The following is a 24,131-nucleotide window of genomic DNA, read 5'->3' as shown; positions in this document are numbered from 1 at the left end:
CATTATCCTGTTGGAGGACCCATGACTGAGACAGAGCTTTCTGACACTGGGCAGTACGTTTCGCTCCAGAATACCTTGATAGTCTTGAGATTTCATTGTGCCCTGCACAGATTCAAGGCACCCTGTGCCAGGCGCAGCAAAGCAGCCCCAAAACATAACCGAGCCTCCTCCATGTTTCACTGTAGGTATGGTCTTCTTTTCTTTGAAAGCTTCATTTTTTTGTCTGTGAACATAGAGCTGATGTGACTTGCCAAAAAGCTCCAGTTTTGACTCATCTGTCCAAAGGACATTCTCCCAGAAGGATTGTGGCTTGTCAATATGCATTTTATCAAATTCCAGTCTGGCTTTTTTATGTTTTTCTTTCAAAAGTGGAGTCCTCCTGGGTCTTCTTCCATGGAGCCCACTTTCGCTCAAAAAGCGACGGATGGTGCGATCAGAAACTGACGTACCTTCACCTTGGAGTTCAGCTTGTATCTCTTTGGCAGTTATCCTTGGTTCTTTTTCTACCATTCACACTATCCTTCTGTTCAATCTGGGGTCGATTTTCCTCTTGCGGCCGCGCCCAGGGAGGTTGGCTACAGTTCCAAGGACCTTAAACTTCTTAATAATATTTGCAACTGTTGTCACAGGAACATCAAGCTGCTTGGAGATGGTCTTGTAGCCTTTACCTTTACCATGCTTGTCTATTATTTTCTTTCTGATCTCCTCAGACAACTCTCTCCTTTGCTTTCTCTTGTCCATGTTCAGTGTGGTGCACACAATGATACCAAACAGCACAGTGACTACTTTTCTCCATTTAAATAGGCTGAATGACTGATTACAAGATTGGAGACATGTGTGATTCTAATTAAAGAAACTAATTAGTTTGAAATATCACTATAATCCAATTATTTATTATCTTTTCTAAGGGGTACCAACAAATGTGTCCAGGCCATTTTAGAATATCTTTGTAGAATAAGCAATAATTCATCTCTTTTCACAGCTTCTTTGCTTTATTCTATGACATACCAAAGGCATGCAAGTATACATGATAAAATAGCTTTTAATTTCATCACTTTTCAGGAGGAATGAAGCATTATTTCAATGAGCTGTAAGGGTACCAACAAATTTGAGCACGTCTGTAAATGATATAGACGTCACAATAAGTGCGTTCCCTAGTATATTTCCATGTTGACAAAACAAGTTAATTGTCATTAAACTCGGATGTCCTGTAATATACATATGCGTGGGTAAAAGTGCCCGGGGTCTGCAAACAATTGCAACAATGGCAATTCTCACGCTTCGCTGATAACTTGGTGCGAGGAACTCTGTTCTTCTCAATACACGCATTTTAACATTTATGAATGAATCACTTTCCTCCGGTGTAGTTCCCTCTGCATTTAAGGTTGCAGTGGTAAAGCCCTTGCTCAAAAAATAAAACCTCGACCCTAAAGCCCTTAGCAACTATAGGCCAATATCCAATCTGAGAGTTGTTGCTAATGAATTACACAAGTTTCTAACTGGTAATGCTGTATTTGAGAAATTTCAGTCTGGATTTCGTGCTGCACCGAGACGGCCCTTGTTAAGATAGTAAATTATATTTTGATAAGCTCTGACTCTGGCTTTCCTTCAATTTTAATTCTAGATCTTAGTGCTGCTTTTGATACCATTCCATTCTATTGAATCATCTTGAAAGTGTAGTGGGTTTGTCAGGAGGTGTGCTATCTTGATTTAGGTCTTATCTTTCTGGTAGGTTTCGCTTTCTCTCTATCGGAAATTAAGTAGGATTTGTCAGAAGTTGCCTGTGGTGTTCCGCAGGGATCTGTCTTGGGTCCTTTGTTGTTTTCATATATGCTGCCATTAGGTGATATTATCCGCAGGCATGGAATGAATTTCCATTGTTACGCAGATGACACTCAGCTATACTTGTCTTTGGATCCAGGCAATCCTTCTACTGGGGTGCTATTAGCTGCTTGCCTTGCTGACATCAAGTGCTGGATGTCACAGAGCTTCTTAATATTGAATTCTTGTAGGCTCACAGCATCTACTGAAGAATATCAGTTTACATAAGCTAGACCTTAGCAGTCTCTCGTTGGAACTAAAACTAGAAATGATGAATTTGGGGGTCATCTTTGATCCTGATCTATCATTTGAGAATCACATTTGGAAAATTACTAAAGTATCATTTGATCATTTGAGAAATATAGCTAAGCTAGACTTATTATTTCCAAGAGGCTAATGCATGCCTTTGTTTCATCACGAATTGACTATTGCAATGCACTTTTCTCTGGTATACCAAAACAGGTGGTTTCTCGCTTACAGCTTGTTCACAATACAGCCGCTAGAATTCTGACTAAGGGAAGGACCAGGAAGTGAACACATTACCCCTGTTTCGGCCTATTTGCACTGGCTCCGGTGGAGTATAGAATTGATTTTAAGAATTTGTTGTTAACTTATAAAGCCCTGAATGGATTAGCACCCAGTTATTTGCAGGAGTTACTGACACTGTATCTTCTGAATCGCACGTTGAGATCACAGGATGTATGGACGTGTGTATGTAAGTATATTTATCTATGTATGCATGTGTGTGTATATGTATATATATTTTTATTATACTGTTGTTTGAGTATGTTTTTTAAATGGTATGATTGTGGTATAGCGCTATAAAAATGCAAATAAATAAATATTCGGGGCAAAATGTAACTATTGGATCTGATTTCTAAAAACTATAGCTTTTAAGGTACGACCTATTGCTTTGTAAAAAAAAAAAAAAAAAAACCAAGGCCCACCTGTTCAGCTGCATTAGGCACTGCGGCCCACTATTAACACTCCTTGGGAAAATGTCAAATTAAAAACATTTTATATGTTTAAACCTGTAACATTATAAATAACCCTAATCTAAACTGTCCTTTATTAATCTGAATAAATATTGTGAAAGATGGAAATCATATTGAATATGCACTGAGTAAAAATAACATTTTTGTGAAACACTTTAATTTTAGTAAATAAAATTGCAAAAACTAAACAGCAGTTTTTATCAAACCTTTAAATTAGGTACCTTTGTATAATTGAAGATTTTAGAAATGCAGTTATTTTTCTTGGTCATCAAACAAGAAAGAAGTGCATGTCTCTTATTATTCCCATTCATAAATACCTGAACAGGAATCACTTTGAGTAAAACCAGTACAACGTGCACAAAAACATAACTCTTAAATCCTAATTTCTGAACACTGTGTGACTAAAACGTCCAGCCGTTACCTCTCACGCTGAACTGTCATGCACAAAAAAGACGAATGTGCACACTACAGAAGGAAACGAGATCCTTGCATAAGTTACTTTTATCGCCACTCTGTACAACCAAAACAACTTGAAAAAACACATTCAGTTGGCTTGCAACCCCCCCCCCCCCCCCACCAAAAAAAAGCTGCGTCACTTAACCAAAAGAAAACTTATGAAAATAAATCCATCTGTAGCAAAATTTCAATTAGTCAAAAAACGTTTTTTATTACTATTTTCCAACAAAACATATTCTAGCGTTATTTTAAGATGACTGTGAACGAGACAGTAATCAATAAAATAGCAGTATATCCACAAAAAAAAAAAAAATCAATTACCGGTATAGATTTATCAGTTTGATTAATAACTTGATTTAGTTAATATTGAAACATACAGCAAAGTACTCCATATTTTAAATGTTAATACTGTAGCTAATTTGTCACAAAAACGTATTCACCATAGGCATCAATTGAATTTTTAAATGAATGTTATCAAGTACAAAAGTTAGTATGAAAACGTTTCTACAAAAGAAAAAAAAAACAAAACATTCCAGCACCTCAAAACTGAGCCCACGGTACAAATGCATTCAAACTCCTGTAGCTGCCTTTTTGTTCTTTATACTTTGCAAAACGTATTCTTTGGCAGCGGATTCGACATATTGTAATTGTATAAAATACACTGTTTACATCTGCCAGCAGAGCGATCACATGACCTTAACATCCCGCCTACGGGTAGGCAATCTGCTAGCTCTGATTTGTTCATTTCTGCTTTGATTGACAGTCCGCCAATACTGCCTTGCTACACTTTATTTTTCTAGTTACAGCAGCCGGCGGCGCCTGCTTTTCGCTATTAATAGAACAAAACACATAAAATGTCATTGCTCCCGCCGCCCACCCGGGACTGTGTCGAGGCCCACCTTTGGGCCGCGGACCACAGTTTGGGAACCCCTGAATCAGGGGACCCTGCCTACACCTGTGCCATGCTCCGAACACGTTCGCTTATTGACCAGCTTGGTTGTCAGTCTCCTTTGTTGCCATGCTGGAGCTATCAGCCAATCAGTACCCTAGGGGCGTAGCCAGGGACATCCATGATATGAATGAAAGTGGGGATCCGACTGGTTAATCATACGTATGGGCAGGCTTCATTTGATTGGCCAACTAGTCGTTGCCCTGGCGGCAGCTGTTTAGCAGCCAATAGCAGATTTTGTTTGTGGGCTGTGGTTAGTGCGCCGGCGCACGCACTGCTGGGGATGACTGAGCGGGTCGCGGAAATCGGTTCAGTTTAGTCAGTTGTATACGAGAGCTGCGAGTCAAGGAGAGGAAAAGCCTTCACAGCAAGGGTAGGAAAGCTATGGATTTCAAATATTATACGTTCAAACAGCACAATAATCAAATACCGAGGTTGTGGGGTCGAAGCGTTAACCGGTGTCAACAAACTGGATAGTGACTGAACAGAACTGTGACAGGACCGGAACTTCTCTTTCAGGTCCAGTTATCGTGAGAGAAATAGAAACAGATACACACACCCAGAAAGAACCTTAGTGAGACACATACTGTAACGTTACATGATAATAGTCGTGTACTTTTGTGGATGTTGTTTAGATTTAAGTGATGGGGTGGCGATTCAGGTCGGGGCGGCTGCAGTTGTGTTTCCTTTTAAAAAGTAAAGATGACCGACTGGATCTGAGTGTCGGGAGCAGGTGATTGTTTCCGAAGGAACAGCTGAAGGGACAAGTGTCTGAGGGGAAGTAGGGCGCACAGTGTTTAGAGAATATTGCCTTGGCAAGGGGGTTCGGCGCGGTAGAGAATTGAGTTAGGGGACACACGATACACCCTGTTTGGCGGTGTCCCAGCTAACTAGTCAAAGATACATTTACCTCGTGTATTTAAACTGGCCCTGGAGTTGGCTTAGTTCAGGGATCTCCTGGAAAGCACTCGGGTTTTATAAGTGTCTATGTCATTAATGGTAAAAGATCTGGAGCCAATAATTGGTGCAATTAAGTAACTGAGAGCTCATTTGGAACAAAAATCAGAAGATCCTGTAGCTCTCCGGGACCAGGGTTGAAGATCCCTGGATTATCTGAATACTGATACCAACGTTCAAACCATGCATACGTTCCACAATCATTTTTATTTGTCATAAAGATTTAAAATTGTACCCTTATATATATATATATATATATATATATATATATATATATATATATATATATATATATATATATATATATATATATATATATATATATATAATTTAAAACAAATAAAATACACTAACAACGGATAACATGATGTTTGGTTCATCTTATGTTATCCTTAGTTAATAATTCTTAACTGTGGAATCCTGCAAATACAATGATTCTTTACAGTGCAGACATTGATCAAATGAGACTGCAGTTGTGTTGCTGTGTAAATTGAACGCATTGTATACAAATTGTGGTCATATATACCATTCAACCTTGTAGCCAAATAAATAATTTAGCACTCTGCCTTGTCGAGTATATACATTATACAGACAAGTGCGACGCATTTCTTAAATACAAATGGCGGTTACACATTTCATAATTATTGTCTGTTACCCTATAAACATACTAGCGATGACCATGTAATATATGAAACCCACATTGTAAAATTCTGGTGTAACAATATGAAGTTATGGTAGAAAAAACTGTGTAATTATACAATTATGTATAGTGTTTAAAATATTAAAAGCACATATGAACCTGTGCAAATGAAATGCAAGCCATTAGTCTTAATCGCATTTTGCAAAAGACCACACAGAAGTACGACGGTGGCTTTGTTTATTATTTTAAAAATATATTTTTGGTTACTTGTGTGTCCATGTTCATATTGTTTGTGTGGTAACGTTTTTAACTTGCAGTTGTCACTCAAGTTATTCGATGTCATTCCAACTATATTCTGATGACATCGAACAATTCTAAGTGAAGACAGTTTATAGAATGAATAAATAACAATCAATTTTATATTTACAAGTTTTGAGTTATGTAGAATTTTTAATTCCATCAAGTGATGACGTAGCAGAAAGCAAAGTTCAGCGAGCAGCAAGGGAAAGTGTGCAACGCAGTTTTCATTTCTGTGTGAAAAAGTATGCAACATTGTCCAGACGTATGTTCTTATGCAGCGACCTCTTAGAAAGCCCAGGTTGTGAGAATTATTTTGCCCCAATTGTGGTGTTTCTAGCATTTTTCGATTTAAAGTTATCATTAGTTGAAGCAGAGTGGGTTTTGGAGCGGATCAAAATATTTCCTACATGAGCAGCTCGGAGCACCAGCCCCAAACAACAGTACGAGAGAGGACACAGTCACAGCCATAGCCCGATCTCGTTAAGGAATATGCTTAACTTAACCGAATATTTTACTCTAAATACCTCGGATCCATGGTGAAGAGAAAGAAGATAGCATCCGCTCCAGAGGAACACCAAAATGGGTAGTTTGTCTTTTATTACAAGCACTTTAATTTGCGGTTGATTTTTAGCTAACGCTTTGTGTTCCAGAGAGAGGTAATGCCGTTTTGGTTTTTGCAGGGCGCTAAACTGAAGCAGTTTGTTTTATCAATTGATCTTCAAAATAACAGTAGACGGGCTTTCAAAGCAAAACAGTCTTTAATGAAAGAAGCTACAAACCGCATTTAACTCGGCTGAGGGGGATTCAAATCAAAGTAAATGTAGAAGAAAGATTTTTTCAGGTTGTGTCGGGACAGTGAAAAGGGATTTGAAACAAACAACGGCGGCCATGTTGAGAGAGAGAAACATTATGTCGCCCTTTTTAAATTGTTGGAATTAGAGCTGTTTGCAAATATTAAACTATTGTTTTGGCGTTGCTTTGACAGGATGACAGTAAAGCTGGGGGAAGGCAGTGGGGATGAAGGGGTGAAACAATGGAGCAAAAAGCTTGAAGGTTGCGGGGAAGAGGAGAGCGCCGAGCCGGGGAACGAAGAGAGCAGCCACAGCACAAAGAAAGACGGAGAGGATAATCTTAATCCATCACCAGCGACTTCATCCAGTTTGACACCAGCATCATTCCCATCACCTTCCTCGTCCCTGTCACCGTCCTGCTCGAACCTGCAGCTACAACAGAGCCAGGACCAGCATCACTTCCTAAGGTCCAGCGTCCGACCACCGAGCAAGCGACTTAGGAAGGATTCCATTGCCTCTGTTAATGGCCATAGCAGTGCCAGGGGGAAAGGTATGTGCTTCAAGACGGGGGGGACACGGGACCACCTGTTTTTGGAGACCCACCCTGATGTGCTCTAAGGGGGCAAACCTAGGCACCTCTCATGGGTCAGAGCTGTTGTGGTTTATTTATTATAAAGGAATCTTGTTCATGTTAGTGGAGTTTTGTAACACTTAGATAAATTATTGTGCTAAATCTGAATAGTGTAATATGTATCATTTGGTTATACATTATGCAGTTTGACTGACCATTAAGGTTTTGTGTGTGAAACACTGTACAGTATTTCAGAATAGGGTCTGGAATACGTTTCTTTGTAGACCAGTGCATCTTTCAGTGCTTCTGGGATGTGAGTTGAGTGGGTTTGCACCCATGTAAGTCCAACATTAAGTTTTAAAAACACCTTTGTCATATGTAAGGTGGTTGTTAACAAATAACTATATCATAGTGAACAGGTTTACTTCCTAGGCTATAGCATGAATAGTGTATTAAACCCTCTACTGTTGCACATAGTAGCAGACTCATGTCTATTTTTTCAAAGGGGCAGGCAGGGTTCAAGACCAAGGGATATAGTTTGGTGGCCCCACGGATACTGTAAAACTACCAGGTTCGGAACAAACACTACTTTCTGATATAGTGCACAGGAACAAACATTTTTCAGAAGAATGTACATTATTGTGGTGGAATACTTAAGCTTTGAAAGGTCTGAACCAGTTACCTTTGAGTATCACTTTCCTCGTTACATGATACAGGCAGTAGAATGACTTCTGATTTAACAAAGACAAATAGGTGTACTAGTCGGCACTTAAAAACATGTATTAAAAGAGTCTTCATTTTCATTTAAAGTAGGAAGTTACAGATCCTGAGTAGAAGGCAGGGAGGTATGGGGGTCCTCCCCCAGCGCTGGTGCAGGGGCAACGCCCCCCCACCCAAAATGAATTTCAGGGTTTTGCAGGGGTTTAAATCCAGCATGTCCTGGGCCTAAGTATGTGCCTTAATAAGGCACCAAAATTCAAAATAAGTGTATAACTGTGCTTTATTTTTAAATTTATTTTAAATGATTTTAGGTGTCCAAGTTACTTGTATGTAGTGTTGGGACGAACACAGGATTTTCATGTTCGGATATTCGCTCATAATTTAAATATTCGTTCAGATATTCCTTCGTATTTCAGAAATTAATAAAAGCCATTATATTGCTCTGAACACAGGCAGAGACGGCTTAGCAGCAGGGGCAGGGGGCGTGGCCCCTGTGTGTGTGCTTTTATTTTACAGCAAGACCTACAATATGTACCACCTTAAAATAGAAAAATATCCCAGGAGTAAAGAATACGTTGTGCAGTTACTTCACCCCAGTGAAATAACTACAAAACAAAGGATGCCAAATAGCAGTTCAAGTTAAATGTTTTGTTTATTCCCGAAATAAATAGTACATAAAGTTGACATTTTATTTATTTATCTTTTTAATTCCTTGCCATTTTCGTTTCTTCACAGTAAACAGTGGCCATCGACACGTTTTCAGAAAGTAATAACATGAGGTTTACTTGTGCCTTTGTAGCTGAACAAGCAAACAAAAACTGAAATTTAACTTTAAACACTTCAAATAAAACAAATGTGGAAATGGCGTTTTAAAATGAAAGGGAAAAAACCCCAGTTTGTTTCTCGTTTATTACATTCCACATAAGTTACAACAAAATACATATATATACAGTCTATATAAAATTCACCACACCATGTTCAGGAAGTTGCCCTTTTTCTGTCCCATGAGATTCTGACTCGCAAAGCAACACAATGCATTTTTGATCCAAGTGGCTTTCCATGGAGATCACTATGGGGGTGTGCGCATAATCTGGTTTATTTACTTTTTGCTGTCTAAAACTTTTAAACAGAGGCTTAAGAGCTGCTGTGTTGATCCTGTGTGTTTATATATATATATATATATATATATATATATATAATTACACACAGTATATTCTGTTAATCTCACATACCACACAGAGCTCTTTTTCATTTGACAAATTCTGGTAAGGTGGTAAATAAGTGCAAGGTATTTTCGTAATTTCTAGCGAATATGAGCATCTGATTTTTGTATCCGAATACATGTAAAAAAAATATTCATTCAAATATTCGAATATTTGTCCCAGCACTATTTATGTGTCTATGAAAAGTAATTACAAAATAATATATTTATATTATAATTTTAAAACCACAAACTTGTCTTAGCACACAGCAAATTTCAAAGTAAATAATTTACATATTTAAGTAAACTGTTTGACGTTGTCTGTTTGAAGAGTAATGTTGAAACGGAAAATCACTTTGGTCTATAAATTACATTTATACACACAAATAGTTTTGGATATTTCTTATTAATTTTATTAATACAGATTAGCACAAACCGACATACCACTTCCTTAGGAGATCAGCATGAGCTACTATAGGAAATCTGGAGAAGCTTCCCATTTTGGCTGCAGACTGCCACAAAACACTGCAATACACGGCTAACTAGCATTAATTTGTATTAAATTTATAGTATGACCACTTATTGTCGAAATCACATTAATGTTTATGTAGTACCCTGGACAAGGGTAAAAGTTAACATAGATTGTATACACTCTATTTAAGACTTTCAATGTAATGCTGTTGTAGCTCAGTTTTGCCAGAACATGTCGCCACGAGAGGCACTCAGATCAATGAGCCAACTATACAGCTGGTGAGTGCGTAGGAATAAAAAGTTTCAAAGTGAAAGCAAACCAATATGCATTAATAGGTTAAGATATTTTGCGTTCAATATAAATTATGCTGTAAAATATAAAAATATGCATAGTTAAATCCATAAAGAATCAGTTTTAACAAAACAACGGTTGATGCAGCTAAAAGGAGGAATTTAAGCTGCCGACAACGGGATTCAACTGAAGTCACAGAAAATGACTGGGTATGAAATACTAAAACAAAACCGCGCTTCGTTTTATAATTTAAAATGGCAAACTGGATTCTCAACAAAAAAGAGCAAAACTGGGGGAAAAATTTACTATGGAAATCTGGTAACCCTAGTTTTGATGGCAATGAGAGACCGTGCACTCAAAAAGAAGAGTCAATGCATAAGCTTAGTTACAGCTACTGAACGTTGGCAATAAAAATTATGAATAGCAATAAGTTGTGGCATTACTTTACTCTCCTCCACTTTCCTTTGTTTTCTTGGGGGGGATGCGATGATTGATTTGATAACCGCTTCTAACTGAGCTCGAGCTCGAAACTGATAGAAGTCCAGAAAGGAAATGCCCTCATTCAAAATACGCGCCGGTTATCGGAGACTATCGAATCGTACACCATCAGAAGTGGCACGAGGGAATCAGACACTGGTGACTTCACCTTTTTTAATTATTTATTTATTTATTTTTTATAATAACTACATTAGCCGGCTCATCTGGAAAAGTAGACTGCAGTGTTGCCAGATCAGATGTTTCACCTCCAGATCTAGAGGTTTCATGTTTCTGTTCAGGGCAGTCTGGAGGTAAGAAATGGGCAGAGGTTTTTTTAAGGTACTCTTTTAATTTTAAAGGATTTTCTAAAGGTTATTCTCTGTCCGAAGACATTTTGTTCTCTAAGACTATGAGCAATCTTAAACGGCTGTTGTAAAACCGAGACATAGCCCATTACAACCAGTGGTGTAGTTTTAAATCTGAAAGTACTGGAACACCAATAAAATATAGTTTTTGTTAAATAGCAATTATACAAAATCACGTTTTATTTGTTCATTGAGCTTGAGGTAACATTTATAGGCTACTCCCCCAGTCAGTGCTGCCAGATTTGTGGTTTTCCAACCAAATTTGGCTTGCGAGTATATACTATCTTTGGTTTGGTTATTTTTGTTGTGTTTTTTTCCTTTTCCTTTCGATTATGAGGTCAACACCAGCGCAGAACTTCAATCACCACAAAGTCCTGTATAGTATATCACGTCGTCCCCTCGTCTTATCTGGAGCTCTGCATCCAATAAAATTACGAATCACACAAAAGCTGTTATTTTTTATTTGTTACCAATTTAAGAACTTATCGGTACAACTAGAATCGTTTTTCAATTTATTTTTCAAGACTAGCCGCTGACAGTTATGGAAAACTAAATTTTGCGCTACATTCTGAATACATTTTTCTGGACCTACCGTATAAAAAAAAAGAAAAAAAAAAAAGAAACACACAGCAGTTCTGGTTCTGTAAATTGTGAGAAAAAAAAGCAAAGCAGATAAATAAATGAATAGTTTATAACTTTTTATTTTTATTTTTAAATAAATGTGTAGCTCTTATTTATGCTTTTGTAATATATATTAAATCTTAAATGTAAGTGCAGTTTTTGGCTACTGCCCTTGATTAACCTCCCCCAGCTAAGTCAGAGACGCGAGAAAAACATGAACACACATTCCAGCCCACCGGCACCTCATTCCTACCCCACCAAATCATAGCTTAACATACACTTTTTTCCCCTGCAGATGTACAATGTTACCCCCAGGGTACAAAGTGCCATACTAAGCCAGTTGCAAGGGCAGCCGTTCATTCCAGTACACAGGACTCTGCACTGACCGATATACAAAGCAGCTTTAAACCCGTGTTTATGTCCACAGTCGTAGGATGCACTTTTGCTGTCTTCGTCAGCATTTTTACTAGCTTTATCAAACATTAGTACTGTAGTTTGTAATGTGTGTTCATAATGTTCTCTTCATTGCATCACAAGGACGGCTGACTCAATCAGACAGTTGTGCGGGAATCGGGAGATGTGTGTGACTTGACTCTGCAAACATTTAAAATACGCGCCGGTTATCAGAGACTCTGATTCATGTACCATCAGAAGTGACACGTAGGGAATTGGACACTGATTTTTGTGTTCCTAGTGTATATTCAATGGCATGGTGCAGAAAGACTTGATTTCCACACAAAGAGATCGCTTCATCAGTGCCCATGCATCGAAAGTACTGCAGTCGGGCGTTATACAAGCATTTTTGTTAAGAACATAAGAAAGTTTACAAACGAGAGGAGGCCATTCGGCCCATCTTGCTCATTTGGTTGTTAGTAGCTTATTGCTCCCAGAATCTCATCAAGCAGCTTCTTGAAGGATCCCAGGGTGTCAGCTTCAATAACATTACTGGGGAGTTGGTTCCAAACCCTCACAATTCTCTGTGTAAAAAAGTGCCTGCTATTTTCTGTTCTGAATGCCCCTTTATCTAATCTCCATTTGTGACCCCTTGTCCTTGTTTCTTTTTTCAGGTCAAAGAAGTCCCCTGGGTCGACATTGTCTGTACCTTTTAGGATTTTGAATGCTTGAATCGGATCTCCGCGTAGTCTTCTTTGTTCAAGACTGAATAGATTCAATTCTTTTAGCCTGTCTGCATACGACATGCCTTTTAAACCCGGAATAATTCTGGTCGCTCTTCTTTGCACTCTTTCTAGAGCAGCAATATCCTTTTTGTAACGAGGTGACCAGAACTGAACACAATATTCTAGATGCGGTAAGTTTGCTTACTGTACCAGAATCAAAAACATTAATGTAGATTAGGAATAGCAGAGGACTTAATACACCACTGGTTACCTCGCTCCATTTTGAGGTTTCTCCTCTAATCGGTACTTTCTGTTTTCTACATGTTAACCACTCCCTAATCCATGTGCATGCATTTCCTTGAATCCCTACTGCGTTCAGTTTGACAATTAATCTGTTATGCAGGACTTTGTCAAAAGCTTTCTGGAAATCTAAATAAACCATGTCATATGCTTTGCAGTTATCCATTGTCGATGTTGCATCCTCAAAAAAGTCAAGCAGGTTAGTTAGACACGATCTCCCTTTCCTAAAACCATGCTGGCTGTCTCCCAGGATACTGTTACCATGTAGGTAATTTTCCATTTTAGATCTTATTATAGTTTCCATAAGTTTACGTATAATTGAAGTCAGGCTTATTGGTCTGTAGTTACCTGGTTTGGTTTTGTCTCCAATTTTGCCACATTCTGCTGAATGGTTAATCTATGCAGCTGATGACTGCAATGAACTCAGCCTGTTTATATTTTAAATATTTTGCAAGTGTGTGGAATCGGTGACCGCACCTTTGATTGTGTGCAGTTGTAATATGGGAAGTAGTGTGCTGCTGCTCCCATGCTCAGTGTTAGTGAAGTCTGACAGAATCTGAGGTCGCGCTAGCTTTTCTGTTCATGCGTTCCTGAAACGCACATGCCCAAATTTTTTGTGTCCCATCCATGTTAACACAAAGGCTAAGAAACTCCAGGGATGTGCATTTTGGTAAATTTTTCTGAACGTTTAAACTCTGGCATGTAGTAGTTTAAATGTCTGTGTGTAGATATACTACCACTAGTTTATTGAAAATTGATTTGTTTGTTTCAAGGACTCAGACTCTAACTCTGACTCGAATGATAGAGACTCGTTGTTTACTGAGGCACGCAAGGGAAGCTGTTCCTCATTGGTCAGTTCATTAGCTGCTGCGCTACCAAATTGCAAACGTAGATACCAATCCTATTGCCGCTTCAGTGTCGCCCGTCTCATCGCAGGCAGTGTGAACTTCTTGTATCAAATACTAGTTTTATTATTTTTGTGTTTGTGTCTTACGACACATTCACTTGTTGTGTCGCTTACGGTGTGTGGAGACTTATCAGGGATAGAAGTTAACTTTTTGAGGCAGTAGTTAGGATTTGCTACCTGCCTGAAAGTAGCAAAATGGTCTTATTCAGTAGCGGTTTAATTGACAAGTAATTTATATATAAAAATAATAATAAAAAAATAAACACCTACCTACTGTTTTAAATAGACTGAATATCTCAAACTATCACATAGTAGACCTATATTTAAAACAGGGTTAACATTATAACAAAACTGGAGCCACCATTCTATAGCATTTTAGACACTGAATAAATGTAATAAATCTGTTAGGTCATTGCCGGTTATCTTTTAAAATCATAATGTTTTTAACAGTTATTTCATTTTAGATTTGGTCTATAAAATAAACTTACCTTAATTGTATCCACGTTGTTCTGGTACTGTAGGTATTTGTACTCCACTGTCCAATACAATTTGAATTGTGGGCCTTGCGCTTATCTAGCAAAATGCTACCAAATATACGTTAAGTTTGAACGTTGCCTTTATTCTCCTGTCCCCTCCCCTAGTCGCTGCCATTTCTCACACGAAGTAGAAATGATCAGTTTAACCTTGAAGTCTGTATGAAAGGTGATTGTGTAGTCTAGTTTGTTTATAGCCCCTTGCCGATGTCTAAAATGCAAGCTTATGAATTTGCAGCAGTAGGAGGTTAAAGATGGCCTTGTCAAGTTTTGTTGTTTTTGATAACCGAAGAACGAGAGGAGGCCATCCCACTCAGCTGTGCTCGCCCGGTTCCTAGTAGCTGGAGGCAATTCTGACCATTTATTCTTGTCCAGGTCCTAGTAGCTGATAGATCTCAAAACTATACCCTCACCACTGTCTATCCTAAATCCATCTCCACTTAATTTCCAGCTATGTCCTGTGGTCCTGGATTTGGTGCTGGTTGGGGTTAATTTTGTCAGGGTTATTTATTTATTTATTTATTTTTTTGCAGAGTAGGACTATTTAAAAAAAAAAAAAAAAAAAAAAAAAAAAATCACTCGACACGGTTCTCTCTGTCTCCACTTTCGCAACTAGCCATGATGGTTGGCTATTGGTGTCACAATATGAACATCAGACTGTGAAATTGCTCAGTGTGGGGTTTTATAACATTGCTGATTGTGTCTAAACTGAGCTCAACTTTTTAATAGTATTTACAAGTAAACACTCAATTGCGCTAAATTTAGAAATGTTAAATAAACTTTAAGTAATTACACAACAATACATTGAGAGACTTACGACTTGTAAAAACTGTGCCATTACTTTAAGTGGTCCAGAACCCCCTGCAGTGTTTACAAGAAACTCATTACCTCTGTATTCTGTGTTGTCCACATCACAGCAACATATTGTTTTTGTTATTTTTATTCATACGTCATAGGTGAATCAACAAGGGAATTACTTTTCTTTTTTTTTTCTAACATTTACTCAAGAACGTTATCCAGGTGAAAGAATTGTTCTTCTAAGCATCACAGTGTATCCAGTTCATGCTCCCTCCTGCACAATGCTGGTGCTCTAATTGAAATGAGTGCCGATTGTGGGAACAGAAAAGCAGCATTGTTTCAACACTTTGTAAGAAACATCTGAACTGACCCCAAAGGCACTGCTGGCGTGAAACAACACAGGAAGTAAAGCAGGAAAAGACTTCCTGAATGGCAAGGGAAGCAAATGAGAGCTTTCATTAACCCGTGGTACCAGATAGCCTGTGTTAGCACAGTGTTGTAGTCCATGTCCATGTATTTGGTTTGTGTTCCAGTGAGTGATGGGTGCTGTCTGTGTTGCAGGAGCTGAGAATGGGGCTGCTATCCTGGCAGGGTGTGGCCCTCCTGGGGTCTCAGTGGGAACCTCGAAGGCGGCTCCTCGGAGCCTGGGATCCGCTGACAAGGAGGAGGGGAACAAGAAGAAGGTGCGACGGCAGTGGGAGTCCTGGAGTGCAGAGGACAAGAACTCCTTCTTTGAGGGGCTCTATGAGGTATTCATTATAGAATTAGAAGACAACAACCAGCTCTCCCATGGTGTTCTTTGGAGGTCAGCCATTCTGTTATTATTCAACAAAGCATTTCTGAGAAGATGACCCAAATGAATTACATCTGTTCTAATACCACTGCTAACCGAGGAAAAGCTTCACCGTTAACCTTGTCATTGAACTAGGTGATTCATTTAGACAAACGACAAAGTAAATATAGTGATATTGGAATAATAGTGGCATTGCTGTGGTGTAAATAATGCCCTTTACTTCCAGTCTGAGGCTTCCAATCTGAGGCTTTATTGACTCAGTAGTTCCATTATTACCTTGTAACAAGCCACAGCAATGCTGTTCTCCCTTAATTATACATCAACCTGTTTCCTGTGGTTGTCTATTGAGGTCAGCTGTCCTAATAAAATGGCCCATTTGGCCTGTTTTATAATTATCCGCTTCCTAGTAGCTGATTGATCTCAGACCTTGGTCAAGTTGGGTCTCAAAGGATTCCAATGGTTCAGCATCAACAACATGACTAGGTAGCCCATTCCATGTTGTCACCAATCGCTGTGTGAAGAAGTGTCTCCTCTCCTCAATCCTTGGTCCACTTGATTTCCAGCTGTGGTCCTTGGTTCTGTGCTGCACTTGATATTAGTGATAGTAGCACCAAGATACTAGAAACTGTATCGGTGAATCATCATTTCAAACACATTGTATCAGTGTGTGTTTGAAATGATGCTTGTATTTAAGATGGTGACTAACCTGTTGTACCTCCCTTGTGCTGCTTCTATGTTCTTCCGTGCAGCATGGCAAGGATTTTGAAGCCATTCAAAATAACATTGCACTGAAGTACAAGAAGAAAGGCAAACCAGCCAGCATGGTCAAGAACAAGGAGCAGGTTCGACACTTCTACTACCGCACCTGGCACAAGATCTCAAAATACATCGACTTCAATAACGGTGAGAGAGGGGATCGGAATGGAGGTGTAACTTTCAAATGTCCGGATCTCAAATAAGGTATCTCCTGAAGTGACGCCAATTTTAAATGTCTTTTGAACTGTCTTCTTGTCAGTGTTCTCTCGTGGGCTGAAGAAGTCGTCTCAGGAGCTGTACGGATTGATCTGCTATGCAGAGCTCAGAAAGAAGATTGGGGGCTGTAAGTGGAGGGGCATTCACACCTCTAATTTGATACGTTCTTTCAACTTTAAGGTTTTATACAGTACTACAGTGCTTTATTTTACATCATTTTACAGTTAAGATCGAAGCTTAAAGTATCTGTGCTTGCACTACATACATTATCATGTCATCTACATTTTGACAATAATAATAGTTTAATATTTTTTTATGTACTGTGTATGATTGTTGATTGTTTGTCAGATACTTTTATCAAATTGCACTGAGGAAAGCAGGGAAGGGCACTATAACTTTGGATTCTGTTATGTATTCTCTGCATGGAATTACTTCTAATTACGAGATAACATATCCTGGAATGCTGATGATTCCTGCACAGTTATTGGTTCATTTATTCATTCGTAATTTCAAACATTCCAAAACTGTATTTGCACAGATGAGTAAAAGAAGTACCAACAGGGACTGATACAATGTTGCTCTTTTTCCAGGTATGGATGATAAGAACGCAGCTAAACTCAATGAGCTCATTCAGATTGGGTAAGTAGGGCAATAGCTGCAGACAAACTTGCATATGGATAGTCTCATTTTAGTGTGTTGTAAGTGCAGCATACAGCAAGGTACTATGAAGAACTACACAGATATAGTAAGATACCCTGTGTAGTTTGAAAACATCATTTCACTTAACCCACCACAGGGGAGATATCGTGGAGGCAGTCATACACTTACCCAGTTCCCATGAAACCTTAGTATTCATATTATTTAGCATAGATTATTGAGACTGGTCAGATTCTTGGGATATAAGGGGGTACCAGCTTTTTTTGGTGAAAGTAAATGCTTTCCATATGCTTTAAACACTGCACATAGTAAATTGAAGTGCACAAGGGATACATTTTTCATTATTTAATTGTCTGTAATATCAAGGTCTTATTTAAAATGTCTTTAGGGGTGAAATGATTCATTGTGTATTGATGATTCAGGATTCTTTCCATATGTGATACAGGACCAAAAGCATAACATCACACAGCTCATTGCAGTTCATGTAGTTATTGAATATATACATGTGTTTTGCAGTTGGTAGGAATACATACTCTCCCTATCTTATTTATTTAGTATCTTTTAAACAAAATAGTCCATCATTATTGTGCATCATACAAGTAGCCCATCAGGACCATCTCATATTGCAATGATGTATCCCTACACCCCTAGTCTTTATATCTTACTCTTGTCTTTTTCTATCTCGTATTGCGATGATGTATCCCTACACCCCTAGTCTTTATCTTACTCTTCTCTTTTTCTCTCTGTACAGGGCAACCACAGTCCGTTACAAGGGCAGGAATTTGAGGATTAAGGCCCCCATGTGTCGGGCACTCAAGAAGCTGTGTGACCCTGATGGTGCGTATACGGGTAGGAAGAAAGTGGGAGAGGGAGCTGTGCTGGTGCTAGTGAAAGGGAACAATCTGGAAATCTTTCCCTTTTTAGACGGAGGAAATGTCATCAATGTTTACGTTTACTATAAATGCGATATCAGTAACAACACTGTGCTCCCTGAACTCATTTGAAGGTACTGAACAGTAATTATTACTTTTAACACGGCGGTCCGGAGCGTGTCCCTTCTGTCAGCTGAGCTCAATGTAGAGAAGTGCCTTCAGACCTGTGTCTCTCTGAAATACTTCAATGTTTAAAACAACCTCATTGAAGTAAACATTTAGATCTGACTTCCGTCTTTAAAATATTTGGTATTTTCTGTGATTCTCACTGTTGTGTAAATAGTTTGATTTAAATGATACACAGTATGTTTAGCAGTAGAAGTAGTCTGTCACAATAAAAATATATTTATAAAGCCCATAACAAGAAACAATATACATTAAAATAAATGACAGTATTAATGTATATAAGACATATATATATATATATATATATATATATATATATATATATATATATATATATATATATATATATATATATATATATATTGCACTAAATAATAACCCCTTTTTTATCGCTACTACTGAAGAAAACACTATAGCCAATTTAACTACAATTAACACTGGTTCTAAGTGCTCGCATCTCTACCTCTGTATATAAAGTTACACAGTGGGTGTTTGGAAGGTGTGTTGGCATAGTAACAAGTCAGGGCTGTGAGATTATGTAGAATTTGCCTCGAGCAGACTAGTCACTGCTTTTAAAATCTATTAATCGTGTCTGATAATGTCTGGTGCTCTATTTGCTAATATACTGTTTTGTGACACTATCTGAAAAGTGCTTTAGTAATGTTCTGTCATTTATATGTAATGGATTGCAAGCACAACTGCACTTCCATACATATGAAATTGTACACCCCACAATTACTTTCTGTGTAATTCAAACTGCTGAATACAATTCACGTATTGACTTTGGTAGTTTGCTACCAGTGTACACTAAATAAAAAAAAAAAAACATTACTATGTTGCTGCACCTTTGAAATTGAAGGATGCGATTTAGTCACGATCAGTTACTCTAGTCGACGCTACCCCTCCTAGAGAGAACTTCTGAGAGCCAGCCCCCATTGCTGCTGAGAGCCAGCCCCCATTGCTGCTCAGACAGCCCTGATGTGTGTGTTCTCTCCCTCTCTCCGATCGTTCAGGGGTCAGTGACGAGGAGGACCAGAAGCCTGTGAGACTGCCCTTGAGGGTGCCTGTAGAGCTGCAGCCGCGCAGTAACCGCTCCTGGGCGCGAGTGCAGAGTCTGGCACACAACCCACGCCTCCGGTAAGACACCGCGGCACAGCAGGACCCCAGACCAGTTCACACAGCTCAGACACAACACCACCACACGACACCACAGCCCAGCCCAGCCCCGACAAGATCTAGCAATAAAAAAATAAATGTGGCCTTAGATCAGATGTTTTTATTAAGTATCATCATGCATTGTCATTCTGTTACTGAGTAATAATAATCAGTAGAAATCAATGGGAGAGCAGTGCCATCTGCATTATAAGGTTGTAGCTTTCTGTTTCTAAAAAAGTCTATTTTCAGCAAAAACAATTGAAAATGCAAACTCTTTTGCATTATAGACAAGGCCCTTTTAATTTTGTTTTTTTATTTCTTATAAAATTGTATTTATGTAAATCTACTGAATGTAAAGTCATTGGTTTTCTTGGTGTAAATCGGTGTTTTCACATGCGGGACAGATTTTTTGGTGCTGATTGGTAATTGCAGATCTACAGCTTTTGTCAAACCCAGGAATTGTGGTTAAAAACTAAGAATAAAGGGCCTTTATTATGGAAAAAAGAAGCCAGGGGAGCTGTGTTTAGCGAGCATGGCTTCCCTGGATCATTGTTTTGACACTTGCCTGCCTGCCTCTCTTTCTGTCCGCAGGATGGTGGTGGAGCTCCACAGGAAGGTGTCCAGTCTCATTGAGTTTCTCAAGCAGAAGTGGGCAGTCCAGGAAAACCACATTGTATCCTTTCAGCTCTTTGGATTTAATACAGATGTGACGCATTAATAAAGGGGCGTTAAAGCGTACAACGCTTGGTTAAACGTGATATCTGGTACTGTATTAAAGTGATTGCAATTAACAAAATAATTCCATGAATCTTACCTGTTGTGCACTACCATTAACTACATGGGTCTCAAATGTGCAGTTTTGAAAGAAACATATTGGTGTTTTAAAACATGATATCTATGTACTACACTTGGTTTAACAATACTCTCCTGGAGAGTGAAATTGTCCCCACCCCTTCAGGGCTGGCTTTTCTGTCCGGAACCATTCAGCTTTGTAATGGGGAACGTGAGTTTCTTACCCTCGCTGCGAGTGACGGAGAAAATGTGCGTCTTTGATTCAGTGTGACCGCAATTAGAAAATGTTTCGAGATGTCTACTATCTTGGAGTTCTTCCTTAACAGCCCTGGCTTTTCAGCGGAAGACCCTAGAGGAGCGCCAGGTGCAAGACGGCTCCCCAAGGCTCCCTTCCATTGAGAAGGAGGATCTATACCTCTACCCCACCGAAAACTGCACCCTGACAGCCCTCCCGGACGTGGCCCGTGTCGTCCACTCCAAAGCCTTCTGCACCGTGCACTGGCAGGAAAGTGGTAAGTGCCGGCCAAGCGCAAAGGAGCTCCCCCCTGCGCAGATCCTGGGGATCCACAGGGCCCCCAAGGGGCCGAGTCGAGCAAGGACAGACCCCCGCCAGGGGGAGCTGGAGCTGGGGGGAGCTGAGGAAGGGAGCAGTAGGGGGCGGCACAGTTCCCCGAGTGACAGGACTGGAGAGCCGATCTCCCCTCCCAGAGTGAGCAAGGAGGATGCACTTTCAACAGACCAGCAGGGGGAGCAGCGGAGCTGTGTGTGTGGAGGAATGGATGTAGAGGAGCTGTCTCTGTTGGACCCTTTCCCCCGGTACATGAGATCCTGCCAAGACCTGGTCGTGCCGGATAGCTGCCTCTGTTCCCAAGAGCACTTGTCAGCAGGGAAGGAGGGGGCCGGACCCCAAGACCCTGCCAGGAACACAGCGGCAGAATATGTGGAGGAGCAGTCTGCCGCCCCCAGCAGTGAGGGGGTGTCCTGCGAGTCGCCCGCGACAGACTCTTGCACTAGAGAAGAGGGGGCTGCAGAGAGCTGTGCAGTAAAGGATGACGGGGGGTTACTTCAGCAGATCCGCCAGGAAGGCTGGAGCAGTCGCGGCTCGGAGAACGTCACGCTGGCCCAACTCTATCTCATGCTGGGAAAGCCAGGGAAGCTGCAGCTGGAATATGACTGGATTCCAGTCCACAAGGGCGCCAGCACAGACCATCACACACAGAGAATGCTCAAGTGTCTGCTGAGGCTGGTCTCTAGCGAGGTGAACCCTAAGCCGGTAAGTTCCCTCTCTTCCTCTCCTCTTCTAGCTCGTACCTCCACTCCACTGAGCTCACCTCACCTCTCTTCTCCCTGCAGGTCCCGGAGTTGAGTTCCACTTCTCCCCAGAAGTCTGTCCCTGAGGAGCAGTCCTTCACGCCGCCGGGGAAGGCCCTGATTCTCGGCGCTCGCAGTCCCAGCTGCGGGCGAAACCAGGCAGCTGTGCGGGGCAGCAAAACCTTTTCCCCCACTGCGGGGTCCCCAGGTGAGCTCAGTGGGGCTGCATTTAACATCTCCATTTGGGGCAGGTATTGCTTTAGTTGTTGATGGGAAATTTCAATATAGCATTGATTTGGGGTGGGGGTTTGTGGCAAAGTGGATGGTAAGGGGAACAGGTGTAGCGGTGATGCGATGCAGGAGTGACAGACAGACAACGATAATTCGGTGAACAAGTGTTTATTGCGCTGTTTCCAGGTCTGGCGACCGTCAAATAATAAATCCCCGGCAGTACACAACAATGTGTAAAGCACGGGGAGCGTGAATAATCCCACACAGTCCTGAACAGAAAACAAATGCACGGTCACCAGTCCTGGGTGAACTCAGTCGTGCAGGTGCTCTGTGCAGTGGTGCTCCGGATAGTGCTTTTGTGGCGACAGCTCCGGAGGTGTGCTTTAACCCTTTGCAGACCATTTATTGTGCGGCTGTCAGGCTGGTCAGGTCCAATTAATTTTTATGAACAAAATAAAATTTCAGACCATGTGCAGTTTAAATTGAAATAAAGTGACTTTATTTGCGTAAAACAAGGAATAAAGCAGTGCAAATCCAAAGGGTACCCTATACAAAGACACCAGTAGCAAAATTTTGAACAAAAAACATGTTTTTATTATTTTTTTATATATATATATCAGGCGAACATTGAAAAAAAAAGTAACAAAATTTCACAAAATTTTTGTTTCTGCTTGATTATAGTACCTTTAGAATAATCAGACAGGTGCAACACTTTTTACAAATCAATTACACACTATTGCCAAACAAAAAAACAAAAAAAAAATAACTAAAAACAATTTTTCAACAATTTTATAACTATTTATATCAGGCGAGGTCTGCAAACAAAAAAGCATTTACACTGACAGAAATTATCTGTATGTGTCCATGGTATGGTACCTTTCAAAGCAGTCACCTGGGTGCAACCCTGGCTGCCTTGAGCAGGTTTTGCAGAACCATACAGTCTCTCTCCTCCCCCCTTTTGTCTTTCTGTCACTGCACACTGCACAGTCTTTGGTGCTCTTTCCTTCATTTTTTGCAATGAAATGTGGCTTTTCATTCAGTCTTTCCTCTCTGTCTGTGGATGATGGACGACCACGTTTTCTGGAGCCAGGGTTGCGCACATTTCCCACCAGTTGTACCAGTAAGGCTTTCCTGAAGGTTTTATGGCGAACAGGTAGCTGTCCTGATTCCACCTTCATCAAATTGAACAGGATAGCACTGTTCACAATTGCAACCTCCAGCAGCCAAAAGAACATCTTCCTCCACCACTTCAGAGATTTCCTTGTAAAAGCATAGCTGGCACAGTAGTGATCCGCCCGGTCCACTGCACCCATCTTGCTGGTGTAATCGCAGATCACTGAAGGCTTCTCCAGCTCTTGAATTTCTCCTCGCTTGATGGTGCGTTGTACCTTCTCACAGTCACTGCCATGGAAGGTGCTCAACATGAGCACTAGCCGTTTGTCCTTCCATCCCAGCACCATGACCTTGTTGTCCTTGCTGAATGAAACCGACTAATTTTTTTTCAGTTTGAGGCCTTGCTTCACTGGTGCTGGCAATCCTCTTCTATTGGCCATTACTGTTCCAGTAAGATGGATTTTGATTTTGAGCAGTTCCATGGCCAGGTCGTAACCTGTGTAAAACCTGTCTGTAAACAAATGAAAGCCATGTCCATTTGTTGTCTGCAGCAATGTTTCACACAGGTGAAGAACAATCCTTGATGAAAACGGCATGTCTGGTCTCAGCAGGGAGTCTGTTGTTGGGCTACCAAAGTAAGGAACAATAGCAGAGACATAACCAGTTTCACAGTCAGCTAAAACAAACACACGCATCCCCCACTTGGTAGGCTTCTGAGGATTGTAGCATTTGAAGATAATCCTTCCTTTGAAGCCAACGGTGCTCT

General features: G+C 40.1%; 1 protein-coding gene across 3 annotated transcripts in view; it reads left to right on the top strand.

Annotated features, from left to right (window-relative positions):
* Positions 1-4,393: 4,393 nt before the first annotated feature.
* Positions 4,394-24,131, top strand: part of LOC117418376 (protein cramped-like) — a 49,373-nt gene continuing 29,635 nt past the window's right edge. Inside the window, exons 1-11 of one of the 3 annotated variants that reach the window (XM_059035656.1) lie at positions 4,394-4,594; positions 7,104-7,459; positions 15,845-16,032; positions 16,826-16,979; positions 17,092-17,175; positions 17,639-17,687; positions 18,457-18,554; positions 19,777-19,900; positions 20,510-20,591; positions 21,051-21,983; positions 22,064-22,229. In XM_059035656.1, coding sequence (XP_058891639.1) covers positions 7,105-7,459; positions 15,845-16,032; positions 16,826-16,979; positions 17,092-17,175; positions 17,639-17,687; positions 18,457-18,554; positions 19,777-19,900; positions 20,510-20,591; positions 21,051-21,983; positions 22,064-22,229 — 2,233 coding nt within the window. In that variant the 5' untranslated portion in view covers positions 4,394-4,594; position 7,104. Of the gene's footprint in view, positions 4,595-6,115; positions 6,702-7,103; positions 7,460-15,844; positions 16,033-16,825; positions 16,980-17,091; positions 17,176-17,638; positions 17,688-18,456; positions 18,555-19,776; positions 19,901-20,509; positions 20,592-21,050; positions 21,984-22,063; positions 22,230-24,131 lie in introns of those variants that run through there. The other 2 variants (XM_034031340.3, XM_034031342.3) reach the window with 2 other exon arrangements.

Source organism: Acipenser ruthenus, chromosome 13 (genome assembly GCF_902713425.1).
Source record: "Acipenser ruthenus chromosome 13, fAciRut3.2 maternal haplotype, whole genome shotgun sequence".
Lineage (NCBI taxonomy): Eukaryota > Metazoa > Chordata > Actinopteri > Acipenseriformes > Acipenseridae > Acipenser > Acipenser ruthenus.
This window is presented reverse-complemented; position numbering and strand designations above follow the sequence as displayed.